The 20,621-nt window shown below is 41.2% G+C and overlaps 4 protein-coding genes across 12 annotated transcripts in view; 3 read left to right on the top strand and 1 right to left on the bottom strand.

The window, feature by feature from the left end:
* Positions 1-20,621, bottom strand: part of LOC6562523 (1-phosphatidylinositol 4,5-bisphosphate phosphodiesterase classes I and II) — a 60,674-nt gene that overhangs the window by 9,924 nt on the left and 30,129 nt on the right. For all 9 annotated transcript variants that reach the window (XM_032736025.1, XM_043214394.1, XM_001988371.2 and 6 more), the window contains exons 3-9: positions 18,705-18,851; positions 6,484-6,621; positions 3,812-3,945; positions 3,164-3,349; positions 2,851-3,048; positions 1,751-1,933; positions 815-995 (exon numbers count right to left, since the gene is read on the bottom strand). In XM_032736025.1, the coding sequence (XP_032591916.1) occupies positions 815-995; positions 1,751-1,933; positions 2,851-3,048; positions 3,164-3,349; positions 3,812-3,945; positions 6,484-6,621; positions 18,705-18,851 (1,167 nt within the window). The remainder of the gene's footprint in view (positions 1-814; positions 996-1,750; positions 1,934-2,850; positions 3,049-3,163; positions 3,350-3,811; positions 3,946-6,483; positions 6,622-18,704; positions 18,852-20,621) is intronic.
* On the top strand, positions 12,177-13,121 carry LOC122322411. Its single transcript, XM_043214395.1, has one exon. The coding sequence runs from the start codon at positions 12,199-12,201 to the stop codon at positions 13,042-13,044; it is 846 nt and encodes a 281-aa protein (XP_043070330.1). The 5' UTR covers positions 12,177-12,198; the 3' UTR covers positions 13,045-13,121.
* Positions 13,205-14,083, top strand: LOC6571378. The gene is made up of 2 exons (XM_032742461.2): positions 13,205-13,509; positions 13,726-14,083. The coding sequence occupies exons 1-2, from the start codon at positions 13,270-13,272 to the stop codon at positions 14,017-14,019; spliced, it is 534 nt and encodes a 177-aa protein (XP_032598352.2). The 5' UTR covers positions 13,205-13,269; the 3' UTR covers positions 14,020-14,083.
* On the top strand, positions 14,837-18,711 carry LOC6562111. The gene is made up of 2 exons (XM_032736032.2): positions 14,837-15,916; positions 18,628-18,711. Exons 1-2 carry the CDS (start codon positions 14,959-14,961, stop codon positions 18,639-18,641), a joined length of 972 nt encoding a protein of 323 aa, XP_032591923.2. The 5' UTR covers positions 14,837-14,958; the 3' UTR covers positions 18,642-18,711.

Genomic DNA, 20,621 nt, shown 5'->3' with positions numbered 1-20,621 from the left:
CATGTTTGCTTCCTGACGTATTGTTTGAGCGAGAGCTGAGAGCGGAACATTGCTACAGATGGGTGCGTGTTTTCAAATTCCCAATGTATAACAAAAATTACAACACGATATGGAAAACTGACGTTGCTGACTCTATTTTAATTCGTATAACATTGTGTTATATCCATTACAGTGGTTTTGAGTCGTGATTGAGCCTGCTTGAACGATTTAGGTTAGGTTTAGTGTTGAGTTGAATTGTGCTGAGCTGAGTTGGGTCAAAGCGTAGAAATAGGGTTTGTAGAGATTTAAGTCGTAAGTTATTTTGCATTGATTTAAGCCGTGATTAGTGTACTTAAAGTCATATACGATTGTGTTGTCCTGATTCAATTTGTCCCGTTTAAAGTCGTGTTTGCTCCTTCTATCCATATCCATAAGGCATTTTGGGTTGATTTAGCTTGTGCTGAGTCTGTATTGCTTTAGTTCGTCTGGTTTTAACTCATTTTGAGCTGATTTAAGTCATGATTAAGTTTTAAGTATCTTGTTTAAAGTCGTGTTTGCTGGTTTTTTTTTTGGGTTCATTCTGTTTTGTAGCTTTTTTTGCATTGGCAGGCTCAACACCAACCAACCACCCGCATAGGCGACCTACTTGTCAGTTTATATCACGTAGACACGCCCGCACACGATTCAACAATGGGTGTTTGAGTTGGCTTTTGGCTACTATTAGTTTAGGACAAGTTACTTTCTGGCAGGCTGCAGTCGAGATGCGGGCTCAAACTTAATTCAATGGCTGCTGGGCTTTCTCAAATATTTGTATTTGGCTGTTGGACTTACTCACCTGTTGCCGGGGATTGCAGTGATTCTCGAAACTCAATATCACAGGGTATTCGGATGTTTTAAATGCGCACTCCGCGATTGCCTCGAGCACGTCCTTGGCAAAGATTTCGGGCACAAATGTGTAGCCATGGACAATGACCGGCTCCTCGGTGCGTCCATTCCAAAAGTCCAGTTCGACGCATCTGCATCGCAAGAACAAGAAGAAGATGAAGAAGATGCAGGAGATGGAAAACAATTGCTTTGATAAGTACATGACTTATCAAAGTGTAACAACGCAAGTGCGGCGATAAAATTAACTGACGCAAATCAACAAAATGGCGACGCATAAAAAAGTGTTTATCAGTCAATGCGGACAAAGCCAGCAGCACAATAACAATAATAGTGGCAACGTTCACCATGTCCTTGGCAGCAGCAACAACATTTGCGTCAATAAATTTTCTGATGTGTGGCATCATCAACGCCAGCAGCGATGGTGACGGCGACGGCGACTGCGACTGCGACTGCGACTGTGGCAGCAACATGATGTTGATGATGGCGGCGGCAATAAAAATGGCGACCATGCAATTTCCGTTGTACTAAAAACCAACGCAGCGGCAAACATGCATACACACAAACCCACACACATACACACCTGAAACTTTTGCAAGTGTGTGTATTAAATAAAGGCCACCGCACACACACACAAACTCAGACACACACACACAAGCACACACACAAATTAATAGCAGAACTGCAACAAGGTCACGGCCAGCATCCAAAAATATATGAAACTGACCACACACACACAAACACACATACACACACACACACAAACACACAAACACACACACACACACGCACACACACACACTCACACACACATAAGCAAACTGCGTAATTAAAATCGCCTACCACGTGGCTCTCAGTAATAGTATCTCTACACCCGCACAACACTCACCTGCAGCCAGCGAGCAGGCATTGCCTGTATATCTCCACGGAGGATTTGCCCGTTATCTGATGGCCCGTTAGGTAGGTGTTATGCGATGAGTTGATGAAGTAGTGCGACATCGGATGATCCATATCATCGCAGAGATCAAGCTTATTGGGCGCCATTATTGGATTATCATCGCCCATGAGATACCTAAAATAGAACGCAAAGTATAATCGTATAATAACTGCAGTTGATTTAAAGTGCCATCTGCTGGTGAGCTTAAATGTATTTCCCAAGAGTTATGAGCACTTCAAGCTAAAGTGCAACTGGCCAGTAAAATTTATTATAAATAAAAAAATTAATTTACTAAAAAAAGTGGTAAATTTATTACTCTATGCAGTGATGCCTAAAAGTTTTCCTAAGTCAACATCTCTATAAAAGCACTCTTGGTAAAAGCCAATAATAATTTTAATTTATGATCTTAAATATAAAAAAAATATAAAAATTTTGTGACCTTGTCAAACTGTATTTTTAAAGCGCAAGAAACTAGCAAAGTACTTTGACATTGTTGTAATGCCAACAATGATAACTTTGCATAGGATTTCAAAGATAAAGTGCGTCTCGAAGTTTTCACTAAAGAAGATTTAATATTTTAATGAGCTTAGCGACAAGAATTGGCATACGATTTCGCTAGCTGAGAGCATTCATGCGTTTTCCTATCTGCTTTTATCATTTATTTTCGCTCAAACAAGCCAATCTATGCCTCGCAACTGATGTGGCAGCACTCGTTGCACATTTTGCACATTATTCGCTTTTTTATTTGCATATGTTGCATATGTGTTGTATGTGAAGGACACAATGGGTGGCGTCTCTGCCTGAGCGTCAGCAACAGTGAAGTGTGCGGCTGACTAAAGGACTGGTTGCTGTTGTTGCTGCTGCTGTTGATGATGTCGTCTTAGCACTCGCGAGCGCTGCTCATCTGTGCCTGGCTTGGAGTGCAGTCAAGTGACTCTAACAGCACGCTAAGCTGTCAGGCTCAGGCGCCGTGTCTGAGTGTCTAACTAATTTTTTTTTTTTAAATTTCCTTTTTGCAACAGATTTTGGAGGAAGGCAAAAAAAAAACTTACCTTAAAAAGCCATCCAAACTGAGTTGGCCCTTTTGTGCGTTGAATTTGTTGGGCTCGTATTGCTGGATGAGCTCCTTGGCGCGCGCCGGATTCGCATAGGGATAGAGTATCTCATTAAGACGCGGATCGCGTTGCGTCTTGTTCAGAAATTCCACCAGCTGCGCTATGGACATGCACTTGCGCTTCGAGTTACCCACGCTTCAAGTGTTAAAATTGGAATGAGGTGGATAAAGAGGATTAGCTTTGGCAAATTGCAATTGAATTGATTGGGTAGCTGGCTGGCTGCCTGGCTGGCTGGCTGGCTGACACTCACATGCTATCGAATAAGCGCTCCACCTCGGAACGCTGCGTCAGATATTTGTACAAATTGTAAAAGTCCTCAAATTGAAATTTCGACACCGATATGCTATCGACTTTGCCCGATGGCAAGCCGGTCACGTCCAGCGCCTTCTCCACACGTTTCCGATCCTCTTTATTTTGTGCAAAAAGTTTAATGATGCTAAAGTGGTCACGACCAGCAACACGACAACAGAAGGATTTCCAAAAGAGGAATGGTTGGAATGGGGCGACGGGAGTTTCGTTGTCCGGCCAGACAATGTGGTTCGTGTTGATGATGTTGTCGTCGTCGTCGTCGTCAGTGATGCATGAGCCACGTTCCAGCCATATTGAATTGTTGCGTTCGGTTGGCAGACAGTGGCAAACAAACAGCGATAGAGAAATATAGGGGAAGAGTGCCGGGGGGAGGAAGAAATGCGAAAGGGAAATTGGCGTAAATTTCAATTTGCTAGGCAACACTTAACAAATATTGTCAAATGCTTCAATACACAATGCACAAAAGCCAAAAACTAAAAACTATAAACCACAACCACAATCCTTCTTCAACTCTGAATCCCCAGCGGGGGGTCAGTCAGAAATGGGGGTGAGTTTGGGGTTTGGACTAGAATGCTACAATGGCAATTACTTTTTCACTGGTATGCGTCCGCTTTTGTCCACCTGCAGACAGAGTTTTGTGTGAGCCTTCAACAGAAACATATTCGCCGAGCCATTTAGCTGGGACAGACTGTAGGCCAGTTTGATGAGGCCATCCGACCAGATCTGCAAGTAGACAATGCAAAGCCAAATGTTAGAAGGTCATCGCAGAGGTTATAGAGACAACACAGAGAGCAACGTTTTTGGGTGCGTAACATGAGATTTGCAAATAAAACACATGAGATTTCCAAATTTCCCTGCCCAGCCCCAAGAAATTTTGGCAATGAGAGATTGCCTGAGATTGATGTCAATGTCAATGTTATACGATTATAATTGAATTTTCGAAGAGAATTGGCTACGGGCAACATTAAATTGATATATTATAAGAAAAACGAAAGAGGGCTGGATATTTGATATATTCAAAAACTTTAGCATAAGGCCAAAAAGTTTAAAGATTTATTAGTTGGCTTATGGGGGATGAGAAGGGAAAATGAAATGTGAAAAGAAACATTTGAGAACTTGAATATAGGAGTCGGACTTGATATAAAAGAACAACGAGTATAAAGTTCTTTTGCTTGAATTCAATTCCATTGAATTTGCGGTGTGAGAAAGGTCAGCAAAGTTTGGAAACTACCCTAAATTGTGATTTTTTGTTGGGTTTTACATGAGATTCGAGCGAAAATCATGTTTCCAATTTGAAATATACTTTTATACTGGAGGTCAAACCATAAGCAGAAGTCCTGGGTTCGGAAAATCGGGTCACTTTCAACAAATCAGAGTATTCTCTATTGTTAAGATAAGCGTTTAGTGAATAATCTTTACTTTTTGATGCAAAATTTGTAAGTCAATCTTAAGCGAAAATCTCGTGTTTCCTCTGTGTGGGAAAGCTACCATTTAATAGTCAAAAATAGTAAAATTCCTTTAAGAGGTGATTAAGATTTATGTAAGTATAAACGAATATCGTATTATCGATTGGATAAAGAGACAGACCCCTCTATATGTCGGAGTTTAATTGCATTTGCCAACAGACGAGTCTACAAAGCGCTGCTTTTGTTTTTGTTTGTTTTTGCGACTATTCAAGCAAATCTTTCTCTTTTGTGCATACATTTTGGGCAACATGTATGTCGAAAGCAGCATGTTTATTTATTTAGTGCGGATTATATTTTTGTGCCCCGAAATTCCGTAAAAGTTTATGAAATGTTGGCATTCGATTTTGTTTATAGAATCGTTTGCGACGCGTGCCAAAAATAATAACAATAATATGAATGCACGCACATGCCACAACATCAGCTTTCGTCCGTGTCCGTGTCCGTGTCCATGTCCGTGTCCGTGTCCGGCTCTGACTGTATTCCCGGATAGACGCGCCCGTGATAAAATATAGAACATTGATTTTGACCAGCCAGCAGCAGAATGCTGTTCGCGCTAACAAGAGCAAGGTCACCTCTGTGCGAGGCGTGGCATTATGAAGGGGGCAGATGGACACGGAGACGGTCATGGTGACGGAGGGTTTGGGGCAGGGGGTGGTCGGATTGAATATGAACAGCGATTCTGAAACGTATTGGGATTGTGTCCAATCAGACAGGGAAAAGGCGTGGCACCCCAGCCCACATGTTAAATCAATAAAATGTGTTCGACAGTCACTTATATTTTTACGCGCATTCGGCAAACGGTTAAAAATAGCCCCAGCCTGCCCACGGGGTACAGGTGTGTCCCAAAATGATCCTAATGACTGATACGTAAGTATGTGTATGTGTGTGTGTGTGAGTGTGAGTGTGTGAGTGTGTGTGTTAGTGTGTGTGTGTGTGTGAGTGTGTGATGGTATGTGTAGAGGTCATAATCGAGCGTGTTTCGCATTCCGCAAGCTCTTCAAATGTGTCAAATTTGGATTATAATCGTTAACATTTCCGATTAAAATGTTTTTGTTTTTTATTTCTTATCACAACTGATTCTTTTTAGTCACAAAAATCTTAGAAAAACGCCAAATCTTATCGGATTGAAATCCCAAAAATTATTAGTTAATTAAATTAGGTTGTAAATTTAACATTAATTTTTACTTATTCGCTGATTTGTAACAAGAAATGAATTTGTCAACCTTTGATTTTTTTTAATAAATACTAAAATGGATATTTTGAAAATAATTTCAAATGTTTTTATTCCACAATCTAAAAACTCATTCAATTGAAAAAATAAATATAAATAGATTGCAGCTGATATTAATTGAATAGTATTTTTGGATTATGCGCTGATTTGGCAAACTTAATATAAACTAATTAAATAAAAGTGAGAAAAATATTACATTTTATATTTTTGGCGACTTTGAAAAGCCTTCAAATTGCGTACGAAATTCAGATGCGGAATATGCCTGTGCTTATTAGCAGTTTCGCGCCCGCGACCCACTTCCGAATTCACAAATGAGTTTTCATGTGTATGTATTATGTGTGTGTGTGTGTGTGTGCTCGTGTGTGACCCAGTTTTTGGGTTGCAAATAGCTTTTGATGCCCCTTCAATGCTCGCATTTCAATTGTCGTCAAGTTGTCAATTGGCCATAATGAGCAGCTGTTGGCTGTTGGCTGTTGGAATGCTGCCAGGAACGCGCAACACCAGCAACACTCTTCGGCCAGCACCAAACTTGTCCCTTGAGCGGCTACCCCTTTTTCAACATACCTGGGCAATGTCCCGTCGTGTGCAGCAGAAGTTGACAAATGTCATGTTGACAAAATCAGAGCCATAGCAAATGGTGACGGTCTTCTCCTCCAGTGTATCCTGCGGTCCCATTGTCACAATCTGGCGCAGCTTAGCGTCCTGCAAATACAGACAGAGCCAAACAAGCAATGAGTATTATTAATTACCAGGCATAAAGCACACGCCAAAATGAAGTTTTATGGCCAGTGATAGTACCACTGTGTGTACTCGTAAATCGAAGCCATATCCTTAGCCCTAATCCACTGAATGTGCCGACAAAGCTCATTTGGCTGCTCGTAACTCAGATAACTGGACAGCAAAACGCGTGCACAACTGGACTACTCTAGGGCGCCATATTTCAATTAAATGCCACAAAATGGATTTACACGGGGTGCGGAATGGGCGGCCCACAATGGGCACTCCCAGCAAATCAACTGTTATAACACAGCCAACGTGACCGAGGCAACCTCAAGAGTCTATATGTATGTAATAAACTGCTGTCTCAAAATGATATGTTGACAAATATTTAATACACTCGGCAACATATTTAATTAAATGGTTGGGGTTCTTAATAAAATCTTTAATATAATCCTGACAGCGTGTGCGAAGCTTTATTAAATATTGTGTACTATTTTGTTATTATATTTCAGTAATTATTTTTTAAATTTTCGTTAAAGTTTCTGTAAACGTGAACACATTTTTTAAATTTTACATATTAACATTGATTGCGTAAAACTGGCATAATAAATATTTAAATTAACAAAAAGTAACTGACATGGTTAAACTTGGGATAAGCTTCGTTTGTAATTCTCATCCACAATGTATATATTTGCATAAAAACACAGCAGACAATTTTGCGTGAAAATCTAGATAGGCTATGAAGGGTGTAAGGAACACAACTGGGTTAAATGCAAATATACCCGTTTGCCAGATAATCACACATCATGTTTAAAAAAAAACTTTAAAAGGGACAAGCGACAGTTTGGCGAGACAAGCGAGGGTATTAGTTTTGGCTTTGTTGTCAAGTTACCAGCTTCCATTGTCCGACATTCTTGGCGCGGACTGAGCGGCAGTTGCACAGACTGAGTGGCAGTTGCACCGACAGAGTGCCAGTTGCCGTGGCAATGAAAGTGCCAGTGGCAGTGGCAGAGGCAGTTGCTGTGACACTGCTTGCCAGTCTCGTATCTACTGCAAAACTATGGACTATATTGTTGCCAACCCTGCTGGGCGTTTAATGGCAAATCCAAAATCACCTTCAGGATTATCAGCGTCTTTTAAAATGCATGACTCAAACATGAACACGAACACACACAGAAAATGCCTGGAGGGGGGTTTGGGGCATGAGCAGCATGAATTTGGCATTAGTTTTGAGGCGAGTCATGTCTTGATATTTTCAGTAAGCCGTGAGCCAAGCTGTGTGTGTTTTGTCGTCAGCTCTCCTGTCGTGGCTGGCAACTTGGGGACATTTGACAAACTGCTGGATAACTACAGACAAATGTCCTTGGCAAAAACATGTACTACGTTGTGTATGTGTATACACATATTGTGTAATGTTTATATATGATGATGTTCTTATTATTAGACCATGTTCAGCAAAAATATGGCATATTAAAGAAGAACACAAAAATTATTAGCTGCGTGTATATAAAATATAAATTTATTACTGTGCAACCTATAACCCTTTATCGGTGATCAAAGTTTTCGGCACTGCCAAATCATAAATTGCTCCACAGTATTTTTGTGGACTTTTAAATGGACGCAAGATTAGGGTACTCTAAAATAGCAATAAATAAAAGTGAGTTGACAATTTAATGTAAAGAGAGTCGTAAATTGATTTAAACCATAAAAGAGACGCTCTATTTGCGCTATAAAATTCAATGTAATCAAATACGAATTTAACAGTGCATTAAAATGAAGATAGCTACAATAAACATGGTCAGATTGTGTGACAAAAAGCAGAAGGACAAACTTAGCAGTTTCCATTTCAAGCTTTCGAGAGCATACAAAGCATATTGTTCGTTCTATAACTCAATTCAAAACTATTAAAAATGTAATAATAGTATTATGGTCAACTTCATCAACGGTGCGGAGAGTCCAAGGGTTTAGCTTGACCTCGACCTAAGTCAATGTTAAGCTGCAATTGGATTCGATTTTCAATCAAAGGCCATGTCAATAAAGCAACGATGCAAAGCTACCTTTGGCTTTGGCCGTCAAAATAGATTACAATCTGATTAGTTGTGGCCAGGACGAAGCCGATTTAAATGCATAACGAAAACAATAAAGAGTACATTATATATGTCTATTATAAAGGCTTGACTTGGCTTTGACTTGGCTCAGTTTGACAGACCAGACAGACAGACTACTGCTGCTGCTGCTGCTGCTGCCAGATAATCACGGGACAGGCTATGACAATTAAAGTGTCATTCACTTTAATCGCCATCGCTCCCTAAACGCGTTTAGCCATTAAACGCTTTAAGAGTTTGCACTCTGTCCTCTCACACGTGCCTTTTGCTCAGCTTATCTGAGAGCGCCATAATTTGCTTTTAACTAAAAACTAATTCTGGCAAATTTGTCGTACTGAATAATGTAAAAGTCGCGGATAAGCACACACAGGTAACGTTGAAGGACTTTTGAGAAGGAAGCGTAAAGCGGAAATGACTACGGTGATTATCTTAATTGCTTCACACGCTGCTCTCAGAGAGTCTGCGCTTTTTTGGGGGTTGGCGTTGAACTGTATTTAGTTAATGGGGGAGGGGGAGGAGGGCAGTGTCTGTGCTGATTCCAGCTAATCCTTTAGCTCCGGCTGAGTATATTAATTTTAAGAACCCTCATTAGGTTGGCCAGGAGCGGAGTAGATTTCCGAAGGATGCTCGCTGCTGACTTTAATAATTGTATGTCAATTTCATTTTCCCAAATTTGTTTGGATGGTGCTCATTATAAATATTAAAAAGAGCAGTAATTTGATCTGTTTTCCTTTGACGTTTCGATTTTAGTGTAGAAACATTTGACAAAATTATTGTGAAGCTAAATTAAACAAACTCTTGTAATTATCCAAAAACAAAATGCGTAAACATCGAAGACAATTTTCGCAGGAGGTAAAACATTCCCAAAAGCCGCCTGAGATGAGCCAGCATACTTTGAAAGATATGATGCGAGTACAGAACTGCAAGATGCATAACTTTCGAAAGAACGAAATATATCCAAGCATCCATCCACCAGTATCAAAGTGTAATCCTAACTCGTCGGACGCAATTAAGCTTAACTCTGGACGTCTTGATCTTCAGGGATTAAAAAAACCGAATAAACCAAGTGCAGATAAAACAGAGAATGTCGTTTGGAGTAATCAGAGTAAGCAAAGACAGGAGCAATTACCCGAAATGGCGATTGAATGGACTCATTTGTCTCCATACGAAGTGATGCGTTTGCAGAACTGCAAGACATTCAGGGTACTTGACCGTGAGACATATCCCAGCGTCCGACCTGCTGTATCCAAATGTAGTAATTACCAAACAGCTGAGTGGTTAGTTGAAGCGGTTGAGGATGCTGGCTGTGGACGCCGCTTTGATATGGAGCAAGATGATTTGATAGATGTTTGGAAACACAGCCCAAATAAGCATACGCTAAGCTATTACGGCGTTGGCTCACAAATTCACGAACCAGAGGCGATAGTGTTTAACCAGGCGATTTCAAAATCCCTACACAAGGCCAGCGAAGTCAAGCAGGCAGCGAAAAAAACTGAGTTGCTTAGCCCAACAATCATTCCGTATTCTACTGGGCCATGTGGACCCTTTGTGCTTAATCAACCGTTGCTGCAGGCGAAGGTCACTAGGATGCCCACTGTACAGAAAAAGATAAATGCACACGATGCACTTACTTGGCTTCACTGTCCCCATTCAATTGTGAACAAACACCCGTTCGTCGAAGACCATCCTCAGATGCCACTCGCAACGTCCCTCGACATGGAACGGCCAATTCCGAAGCCCAAGCATGGTCTTAGACGCAGGCATATGTACTGCGATCGGCAATGTGGTATTCCGCAGAACAAATGTACGGACTACGAATGGAGGAAATATAAAGAAGATCCCAAGCCAGTTGAAATGACATTTAAAACGGAATTGGCACAAATGGAGAAAAAAGCTGATTCGGAGCCCAAAAATTACGACGAGCTGTATTCGGAACTGGTCACCTGCTTTGAAAAGATCTCCGCAGAAGACCCAATTTGTACGCTTTATGACAAATGCTGTAAGCATCGCTCGAAACACAGTCTAGATATTCCTGTTGTTCCTCCCGACCTTACTTCGACTAACAAGAAAAAAGTTATACCTCCTCCGCGTATCGTAAAAGATAAAGGTGGGCCTGTGGATGAAGAGGAAAATCCAGAGAAAGAGAAGCCAGAGAAAGAGAAAGAGAAGCCAGAGAAAGAGAAAGAGAAGCCAGAGAAAGAGAAGCCAGAGAAAGAAAAAGAGAAGCCAGAAGAAGAAAAGCCGGAGAAAGAGAAGCCAGTGAAAGATGAAGAGACTGGAAAATCGGAAAAACCACCTAAGGAGAAAGGTGACAAACCGCCCGATAAACCGCGAGAAACTGATATATCATCCGATGTACCCGATAAGCAAAAAAAAAAAAAACCGGACAAGCCAGACAAAGCAGACAAAAAACCACCAAAAAAGGACCCACCATTGGAGGAATCACCTGAAAAGGAAACTGAAGGTCCATCAGATCCTTTGATTTCAGAAACGGATAAGCCAGACAAATCGACTGAGTACGATAAACCAGACAAAAAACCTCCCAAACTAGTCGACTTTGAAAAAAAAATTGAAATTCCCGATTGCCCTTGTGAAATGTGTGAGTTCATGAAACGACGACATGAACCAGACTCTCCGCTCATCCGTCAAATGAAGCAGGAAGAGAAACGACGCCAGCTTCGGGACTACTACAAACGAATGTGCCACCGCGAGTATCTCAAGTGCCGCCAACCCGAGTATCGCGCACCCCAGCACAAGTGTGATCCCATTGCCTGCGACAACTGCTTCTGTCGTAACCCCAAGTTGGGGGAGTATTGCGACTGTTTGGATGCCATGCAGCAGCTACAGAAGCTTCTCGGACCCAAGCATTGCATTGTCGAGAATGAGCTGATATTTAATGTAGAGGATCTACGGCGTCGTATATGCCAGCGCTTCTGCAATTGTCTTCAATGCCCTTAGCAAGCAACAATAGTTGCAGTAGCCAAGTCAAATGCATTTTTCATTGTTGGTTTATATCGGTGTATTTCATAAGTTGTGGATCTACTATGATCCAGTAATTTTGTTTATTTTTCACTAAATCGAGATTATAGTGTTGATGAGCTTATAGCTTTATATAAATAAATAGATAACAGATACAGTACAATAACATTCACTGCGGTGGGCGAAGGGTGTGTCAGGCATTGTGTCCATCTGGAAGTGTAATTGGAATCGCATATTTATCAATAGAAATTACCAGAATTGAAATTGTATCCTAAATTCCTTTTGTCAGTTAATTTCATAGCCTACTTGAATGTTATAGTATAAACTAGGCTGTGTCATTTGCGTGCTGCAAGTTCATTATGTAAAATGATTTGAATCAAATACTTACAAACTTTTTTTTTAAATAAATGTAAAAAAAAGATTTTATAAATTTTATGTTTCAATAGACCACAAATTTTTATGAAAATTGAAAATCATGCGTCGCCTACAAGAACCAAATATGTCACTCTACGATGCGATGCAAGTCCAGAACTGTAAAACGTTCAACTATCGAAATAAGGAAATGTACCCCAGCATTCGACCTCCAGTATCTCCGTGTAGTCCTGATCTCACAGCCCAATGGTTAGCTCATGCGCTGGAGGACAATGGCTGTGAACGTCCATTTGACATGGAGAACGATGATATCGTTGAGGTCTGGAAACGTAGTCCGAAAAAGGACTCGCTTCGGTTCTACGGCATAGGCTCAGCTATTCACAAGCCGGAAGCAATTGTTTTTAATCAACTAATTTCAAAATGCCTTGATAAGGTTAACCGTCCCAAGCCTAAAACCATCAAACCAAAAACCATTCCGCCTGAGAGTGAGAACTACCCAGAGCGGACTTCTGAAAACTATGTCCTTAATCGCCAGAAACTGCAGTCGAAAATCGATAGAAAGCCCGCTGTACGGGAAGTCGTAGACGCAAGCAATGCACTCAACTGGTTTTACTGCCCATTTAGCCAAAGTCAACCTAAAGTTTCTCTTCGAAATGCTCTTGACATGGAACGCCCAGGTCCCAAGCCTAAGCAGCGTCTCAAGCGCAAACACAAGTACTGCGAACCGCAATGTGATATTCCTGAGAATAAATGCACTGAATTTGAATGGAGTAAAAGTCAACAAGATACCAAGGCATATCAGGATGCATACAAAATTGAGATGGCACGTTTGGCGAAAGAATGCGATACTGATCAACTTAGCTACGATGAGTTATACTCGGATCTGATAACCTGCTTGAAAAAGATTCAAAGAAAGATCCATACTCGGATGCTTATAAGTGCTGCATGAAAGGCAATAAGCAGGGTGGCGCGAGTGGTTTGGAGGGAGGTGATAAAGGTGCTGGTAAAGATCGAGGTGGAGGTGTACATCGTGGAGATGATAGAGACCATGGGGAAACTGGGGAAGTTGCAGATGGTGGAGATAAAGATAACGATAAAGATAACGGTAAAGGCAAAGGTAAAGGAGAAGGGGAAGGTAAAGGTAAAGGTGTTGATGGAGGAGATACAGGCATAGATGAGCGTGGAGACTCTGGAAAAACTGCAGAGGGGGGCTCGGGAAAAGGTGCCGATGGAGACACTGGAAAAGGAGCGGGTGGAAGCTTGGGAAAGGGTGCTGGTGGAGGCTCGGGAAAAGGTGCGGGTGGCGGCACAGGAAAAGGTGCTGGTGGAGGCTCGGGAAAAGGTGCGGGTGGCGGCACAGGAAAAGGTGTGGGTGGAGGCTCGGGAAAGGGTGCCGGTGGAGACTCTGGAAAAGGTGCGGGTGGCGACACAGGAAAAAATGTGGGTGGAGGCTCTGGAAAAGGTGCCGGTAAAGACTCTGGAAAAGGTGCGGGTAGAGGATCCGGAAAAGATGCGGGGGAAGGCTTGGGAAAGGGTGCTGATGGAGGCTCGGGAAAGGGTGCCGGTGGAGACTCTGGAAAAGGTGCGGGTGGCGACACAGGAAAAGATGTGGGTGGAGGTTCGGGAAAAGGTGCGGGTGGCGACACAGGAAAAGATGTGGGTGGAGGCTCGGGAAAAGGTGCCGGTAGAGACTCTGGTAAAGGTGCGGGTAGAGGATCCGGAAAAGATGCGGGGGAAGGCTCGGGAAAGGGTGCTGATGGAGGCTCGGGAAAAGGTGCTGATGGGGGCTCGGGAAAGGGTGCTGATGAAGGCTCGGGAAAAGATGCGGGTAGATGGTCGGAAAACGGTGCTGATGGAGGCTCGGAAAAAGTGCGGGTCAAGATTCAGGCAAAGGAAAAGGTGGCAAGTCTGGAGAGTCACATAAAAAACAAGATGGTCATGAAGACTCTAACATCCGGGACCCACAAGAAGGTTCAAAAACTGACCAACCAAGTACAAATGCCGTACCTCCAAACACCGAAGAGAATAAGGATTTAGTTGGTGAAGACAAGACGCTCAAGGATTGTCCCTGCGAAATCTGCGAGTTTATGACACGACGAGAACGTGAACCAGACTCGCCACTGATTACCCAAATGAAAAGAGAACAGAAACGTCGCGAGCTTAAGGACTACTACAAGCAAATGTGCCACCGCGAGTATCTCAAGTGCCGCCAACCCGAGTATCGAGCTCCTCAGCACAAGTGTGATTCCATTGTGTGTGACAACTGCTTCTGTCGTAACCCCAAGTTTGGGGAGTATTGCGATTGTTTAGATGCCTTGCAGGAGCTACAAAAGTTGCTAGGTTCCAAGCATAGTATTGTAAATAATGAAATTATAAACAATATAAATGTAATCAAGGATCGCATTTGCAGACGGCTCTGTGAGTGCTTGTAGCTACAAAGGGGACGAAGAAGAGGTCGAACAACGTATGCAATTTTAAATTTCACAAACTTTTTATATTTTTAGATTAAAATATGTTTTATATATTGTCAATATATTACTTTCTGAAAAGAAAGAGAGACAAGGGACTTGCTTAGATAATTTCTTTAAAAAAAAAGTACCCTGTGTCACTTACTCATATGTGTATTTGAAAATTGAGTTTCCAATACATAGATCGACCAAATATGGTTGTCTTTTAAAACAAAGCCTACTTCAGTGCTGCTTATATACCCTTCGGAGTTGACAATTTTTATAGTACATTCGGGTTATTGTATAAAATGTTTTGAAACGAATATATCCAAAAATTTTAGTTAGACAACAGAAAAAAACCTCCAAAAGGTTTTTACTGATTTTGGCAGTAGATTCACCATCCTGATTCGATCACGATGGACAGACAGCAAGAAGAGCCCACCCAAGAGTTTGGGGATCTTGAGCAGTACTACGGTCAACTTACACCCTACGATGTGATGCGTATGCAGAACTGCAAATCGTCTCGATTTGTAAATAGAGAAACATATCCCAGCATCAGGCCACCAGTGTCCAAGTGTAGTTTAAATCAGACAAAGACGTGGTTGGCAGATGCCGTTGAGAACATTGGCTGCGTTCGACCTTTTGAAAACATGCATAATGATTATCTACTCGATGCCTGGAAGCAAAGCCCCAACAAGGAAACGCTCAGTTGTTACGGCTTGGGCTCAGATGCAATAGTTTTCAATCAGGTGCTCCTCAAATGTCTTAATAAAGTCAATGGTGTAGAACGGTGCAAGAAATCAAAGAGCCCAAAAAAAAGCGAGAAGAAACGAGCCAAGCCGAAGGGTTCTTATGTACTCAATCGCAATGTGCTGAAATGTACCATCAATAAGATGCCCACAGTCTTGAGCAAGACGAATCCAAGCAAAGCCAATACTATACTGTACTGTCCGGAACCGGAAGATCCCGAGAATCCCTTCATAGAAGATGAACCCATTATTCCCCTACAGCGTGCCTTGGATATGGAAAAGCCCATTCCAAAGCCCAAGCATGGGCTCAGGCGCAGGCACATGTACTGCGACCGCCAGTGTGGCATTCCGCAGAACAAATGCACCGACTACGAATGGAGGAAATACAAACAGAATCCTAAGCCATATGAGGTGGCTTTCGAATCAGAGATGGCCGAGATGGAGTGCCCAGAAGAGCCCGAGCCACAAACCTTCGACGAGCTTTACACAGAACTGATCTCTTGTTTCCAGAAGACTGAGGTCCAGCATCCCTCGTGCAATGTTTACGAAAAATGCTGTGCACGGCCCTCGGAGCGTCTGTCCGGGATTCAGGGTTGTGGAGAAGAAAAATTACCTAAATCCTTTCGTAAGTTAAAAAACTGTTAAGGATGTCATTTGTATAGATAGAAAGAATACTGCTTAAAATAGGGCAAAGGAGATTGCAGACAAGCAATAAGATAAAGCATGAAAGCGATTTAGAAAACCCAAAGAAAGAGGCAGAGAATAAAAAAAAAACAGACTTATTTTTAATATTTATGTTGATAAACTTATGCGTAAGATTTCCCGCTAAGCATGAGCTTGAGCTGCCTTTTCGACAGCCTTTCGAAAATTTATCTGCACCCTTTTGACATTTTGCGAGTATATTGCATAATTCATTTCAGGATAGAAACCTTTTTAAGCGTGTCCGAGTCTCTTCTTCCGTGCACGCCCTTGGCATCCTCTTCATTGCTCACGTTCCACGCTTCAATAAATTTTAATAAAATCGCATTCCGTTTCGTTTCAATGCAACAGCAACAAGGCGGAAGCACAAAAAATAAAAAATAAGTTAAAAAAAAAGAACAGAAAAGTAATAACAGTGTGCCGAAAATTTAATGCCCTTGCAAGTCTGTATTAGCTTATGCAATGTTCCTCCTATGATACAGCAACATATTAAATCTAAGCCAAAGGTAACAATATTATTGTACCGACCGTTTTCAACATAGCCTAGATAACATGAAACAAGTCTTACTTTGCCACGTTGATCAATTATATATTGAAACATCCACGTTATACATTTTTAATGACTAAATTAGTATGCCCTTTGGCAAGAGTATTAAGAGTAAATTTTTAATCAACGTACGCCAAAAAAAAAAAAAAGCAAAAACAAAACCGACAACGACCACGCCTACATGCCACAAGTACACACCCACACATGATATGAAAAGGGGTGGCCTTGCGGTAAGGGTGTGGGTGAGTTTTTCAGTCTCCCTTTCAACTTTGAGTTGCGCTTTTTTTTTTAAGCAGACCTCATTTACCGAAAAGTATTCAGCACTTTTAGCAACTTTCCGAAATACGTTTCATGTCACTCTCTGTTCTGTTCTACCCAATTCTCACTGCTTCTTGCAATTAATTAATGCAACAATTTTGCTGTCCACTTTTGGGACCAACGCGAAACTAATTTGGCACAGCCTTTTTGGGCCATTAGGCGCTGAGGGAGAAAGTGGAAAGGATTTGGTAGTAGTTGTGCGGCTAAACGTTCGCCTTAGGTCAGCTAATCCAGTTAGTTGGTGGGTGGATGTGTGTGTGTGGCATGTGTGTGTGTGTGGCATGTGTGTGTGTGGCATGTGTGGTGTGAGTTATACGCGCAGCACATCAAATGCCAGGCCCATTACTTAGACATAGGTCAAATATGCAGCTCTAAATGTTGGTCTTGCAAAAAAAAAAGAAAAACAGTAAAAGAAATATAAAAAAATGTCCGTGTTTTTGTTTCTAGCAGGTTGTGAAAAGTCAGAGCAAAAAGTCGAATGTGCTTGTTGGCAGCGGTTCTCTGTTGCTTTTTGTTAGATTCATTGTTATTGTTGTCGTTTCCTATTTGCTGTTGGCAGGATATGCTCGCCGGCTGGTTGAAACGTCTGTCCCTGCTCGGGTGCTTCCTTCTTCTTCTTCCTCATTTTTCTTCTTTTTTTTTTTGGCCAACGTTACGTAAAATTCCTTTTAAACTCAATGCCTTGTAAACAGCGGTTGAATTTGGTAGGGAGCATGGAAGGGGAGGCGTGGATCAGAAGCATGTTGCCGTGTCATTGCAATGATAAATGTATTGGGTCACACACACCCAACCACAGACCAACACACCCACACCCACACACACACACACACACACACGCACACACTCTAAGTACACACAATGAAAATTTTGCGCCATGAAAAGAAAATTGTGTGAATCGAGCGTCGGAGAAGAAGAAGTAAAGCTCCAGATGGGCACATGACACACATTCTACGACAAGGCGAACAGAAATAACAACAATCAACTGTAAGCTGAAGAAGAAGAAGAAGAAGATGTCGAGCAACAAATATGGCGACACAAAGCCAAGCCAATGAGCCAGTACACACACAACTGGCTACAATTCAAACAGTTCCCGGCTAAAAACGTGCACGTGACCTGGCTAAACAAACTATGCGAAAGACTTTCGCATATAGCCCAAAGTTGTGGATTATGTGTGACCACCTGAACAATAGGATTTTCGAACCGCATCTTTCCCTTAGCATTTAATTGGATCGCAATCGATGCCGCCACACTGACTATGTGCAAAGCTATTTTTATTAGCTTATATTGCAATGTTTGTTTTCATCACAGGTGCCCAAGCGAATTTCACACAAGTATACAAATATGCCAGAGTGTTGTGTATGTGCCTTAGAAGCGAGGCCCGTATCGTCGGAATAATTAATGTTGCAAAAATATGTTTACAAACAAACAAACAAAAAATGCTTAAGAAGAGCAAAATAAACGCTTCAAAAGCCATCGGACTGCAAGTGATGTTTTGAGATGCGAAATGTGCATCACTCCTTGTAGATTGGAAAATATTTTATGGGCTTCTTATTATTAGCTTTTAGTTTTAAAATCAGTTAATGGCTTTAAAATATATTATAGTGTATACAGCAAAATACGCTCCCTTCAAGCTGATTTTTTACAATTAGGCAGAAGTTATTTATCAGATTCATGTTTAATATTCTCCTGTTAGGGTATTACGAGATAGTTTTGCTTATTTTTACAGAGTGTGTTTTGTTGATGCTTTACTAATATTTACTATTTTACCTTAGCATGCACTTGCTGACAGCCGATGATGGCAAGAGACAAGATTGATGATATTTAATATATATATATTACGCATACGCACCTTTGGCTTCTTAGCATATTGTCCGGTGCGAACATCGCGTATTGTGGCTATATCCAAAATGTCGAGCTCATTGTTTTGATCGATCCAATGGAGATAGAATCCTTTTGCATCCACACGCATTGTCACCGGTGTCCCGCTGCCGGAATCCTGCATATATAAAATCATATCATTATGAAGAATATGCCAATTAAATTGAATACAAATTGTTAATTAATCATTAAATGAAATATAAATTCTATAAATATGATGTTCCATCGTCTCATTGTCTACGGCACATTGAACTCGCTCGGGAGAGTGTAATGAATTTATTATATCGTATTTCGCTCCAGTCGCCCACAAAAACGACCGAAATCAAAAACAAAAAGTCATCTCTGCTTATTATTTAAGTCAAATGAAAATTGCCCTGTGAACAGTGCATATGCCCCGTCCGTCAGCCCCATCCCCCATTTTCCTCCCTAGCTCTGCCCAACTGCCGTTTGCCATAAATATTTTAGCATTCATTCATAAAAACCAAAGAAAAGAATGCGAAATTTGCTCATGTTGGACGCAGCTGGCTGCCGCCCGGCAATGCCAAACAGATGCGCTCAGATAAAACATCGCGAGCCAAAAATGAAATATGTATTTAATTTTTTTTACTTTATTTTTGTATCGTGTTTTTAATATATTTTATGCAAAACAGACGCCACACGTTACGTGGGGAGCAACTGCGGAACCAGCCAACTGAGGAAGCTGCTATTCAATTTTCTTGGAAGGCGTTAAATGGCTAGAAAGAAACAAATGCTTATCGCTCATTCAGATTAAATAGCATACATATTTGTTTATACAAATATATTGCTCAAAACGGAAGCTGATCTATAACTAGATGGGCAGTCATAAAACAGAGTCCACTTTGGACATTTTGAGCAACTTGCTTGTTCAACATTTGAAAAATCCAAACACTTCCAGTTCAGATATAAAAAAAGACAATAATATTCTCAGAAAAGAAAACATTCAATTGTCTAAGCCTATATGCACTTTGAATGAATAAGAGTTTGAAAATGAGTTATGTTAAAGTAAGTGAAATGAATGTTTTATGAAGTAGAATGAGAATATTTTCGATTGCTAGTCCTTTGTGTAGAGTTCAGTAAACTAACATTATTGCTGACGATTTAAGTCAGTGCAAAGTGTTTTATTTCGTATGGAGTGTAAAAAGCAGATATTTTGACATGGCAAATGAACCCCGAAATATGACCATTAATATTAGCAGATAATGAGTGTTATTTCGCTCGAGAACTGATGAGCATTGAAATAGTCATAATGAGAAAATTGTATTTGCAGCTGCACGGAGTTCATTATCCTTTGCTGCGGACGGTTTAATGAACTCACAAGGTGCCAACAAAGTGGCTAAAATTTCACTTTGGGGACGGCCAACAAACTCTCCCCTCTCCTAAATGTAACTGTAATTCAGGCACCCTCGCATTTCTAATAATTGATATTGAAAACATTTACTTGCAGATCAAATATGCGCAGCTTTTGCCTCAGGGGCGTTTGAGGGTCATTTGGGATTCGAGCCCGCTTTTGGTTTATTTCCTTCTTTCAGCCACCACCACAGCCACTTTAATATTCAATTAAGCGCATATTTTCTGAAGATTTTTTGGATGGCATTGGAGGAAAAGGGATGCGCATCGCTAATTGGACTTCAGTTTCACCCGCGCGCGTTCTCCCCTTCAACATTTGCCTTGTCTTCTTATGCCTGCTTTTCTAATTACTTTTTACTAATTGAGCTGCTTCCCATTGACCCAAGTTATTAATTTGTTTTCAATATGCGAAATTTGGTGTTAGCGGACACTGGCATTCGCATAAACACCCAACTGAAATGGCCTGCGAATCAACAGCGATATCAGAAATTTCCAAATCGTGACTAAAAAACTGGCAACT

The sequence above is a fragment of the Drosophila grimshawi genome, unplaced genomic scaffold, assembly GCF_018153295.1.
Source record: "Drosophila grimshawi isolate 15287-2541.00 unplaced genomic scaffold, ASM1815329v1 contig_1377, whole genome shotgun sequence".
Classification (NCBI taxonomy): Eukaryota; Metazoa; Arthropoda; class Insecta; order Diptera; family Drosophilidae; genus Drosophila; species Drosophila grimshawi.
The sequence above is the reverse complement of the archived record's forward strand: the minus strand, read 5'-3'. Positions and strand labels throughout refer to the sequence as shown.

Excerpts from the sequence above, each read along its gene's own strand:
- LOC122322411 (XM_043214395.1), top strand. The coding sequence starts at position 12,199 with ATGCGTCGCCTACAAGAACCAAATATGTCACTCTACGATGCGATGCAA.
- LOC6562111 (XM_032736032.2), top strand. The coding sequence starts at position 14,959 with ATGGACAGACAGCAAGAAGAGCCCACCCAAGAGTTTGGGGATCTTGAG.
- LOC6571378 (XM_032742461.2), top strand. The coding sequence starts at position 13,270 with ATGAGCGTGGAGACTCTGGAAAAACTGCAGAGGGGGGCTCGGGAAAAG. Across the intron at positions 13,510-13,725 it reads CGGTGGAGACTCTGGAAAAG|GTGCGGGTGGCGACACAGGA; the intron begins GTGCGGGTGGCG and ends GTTCGGGAAAAG.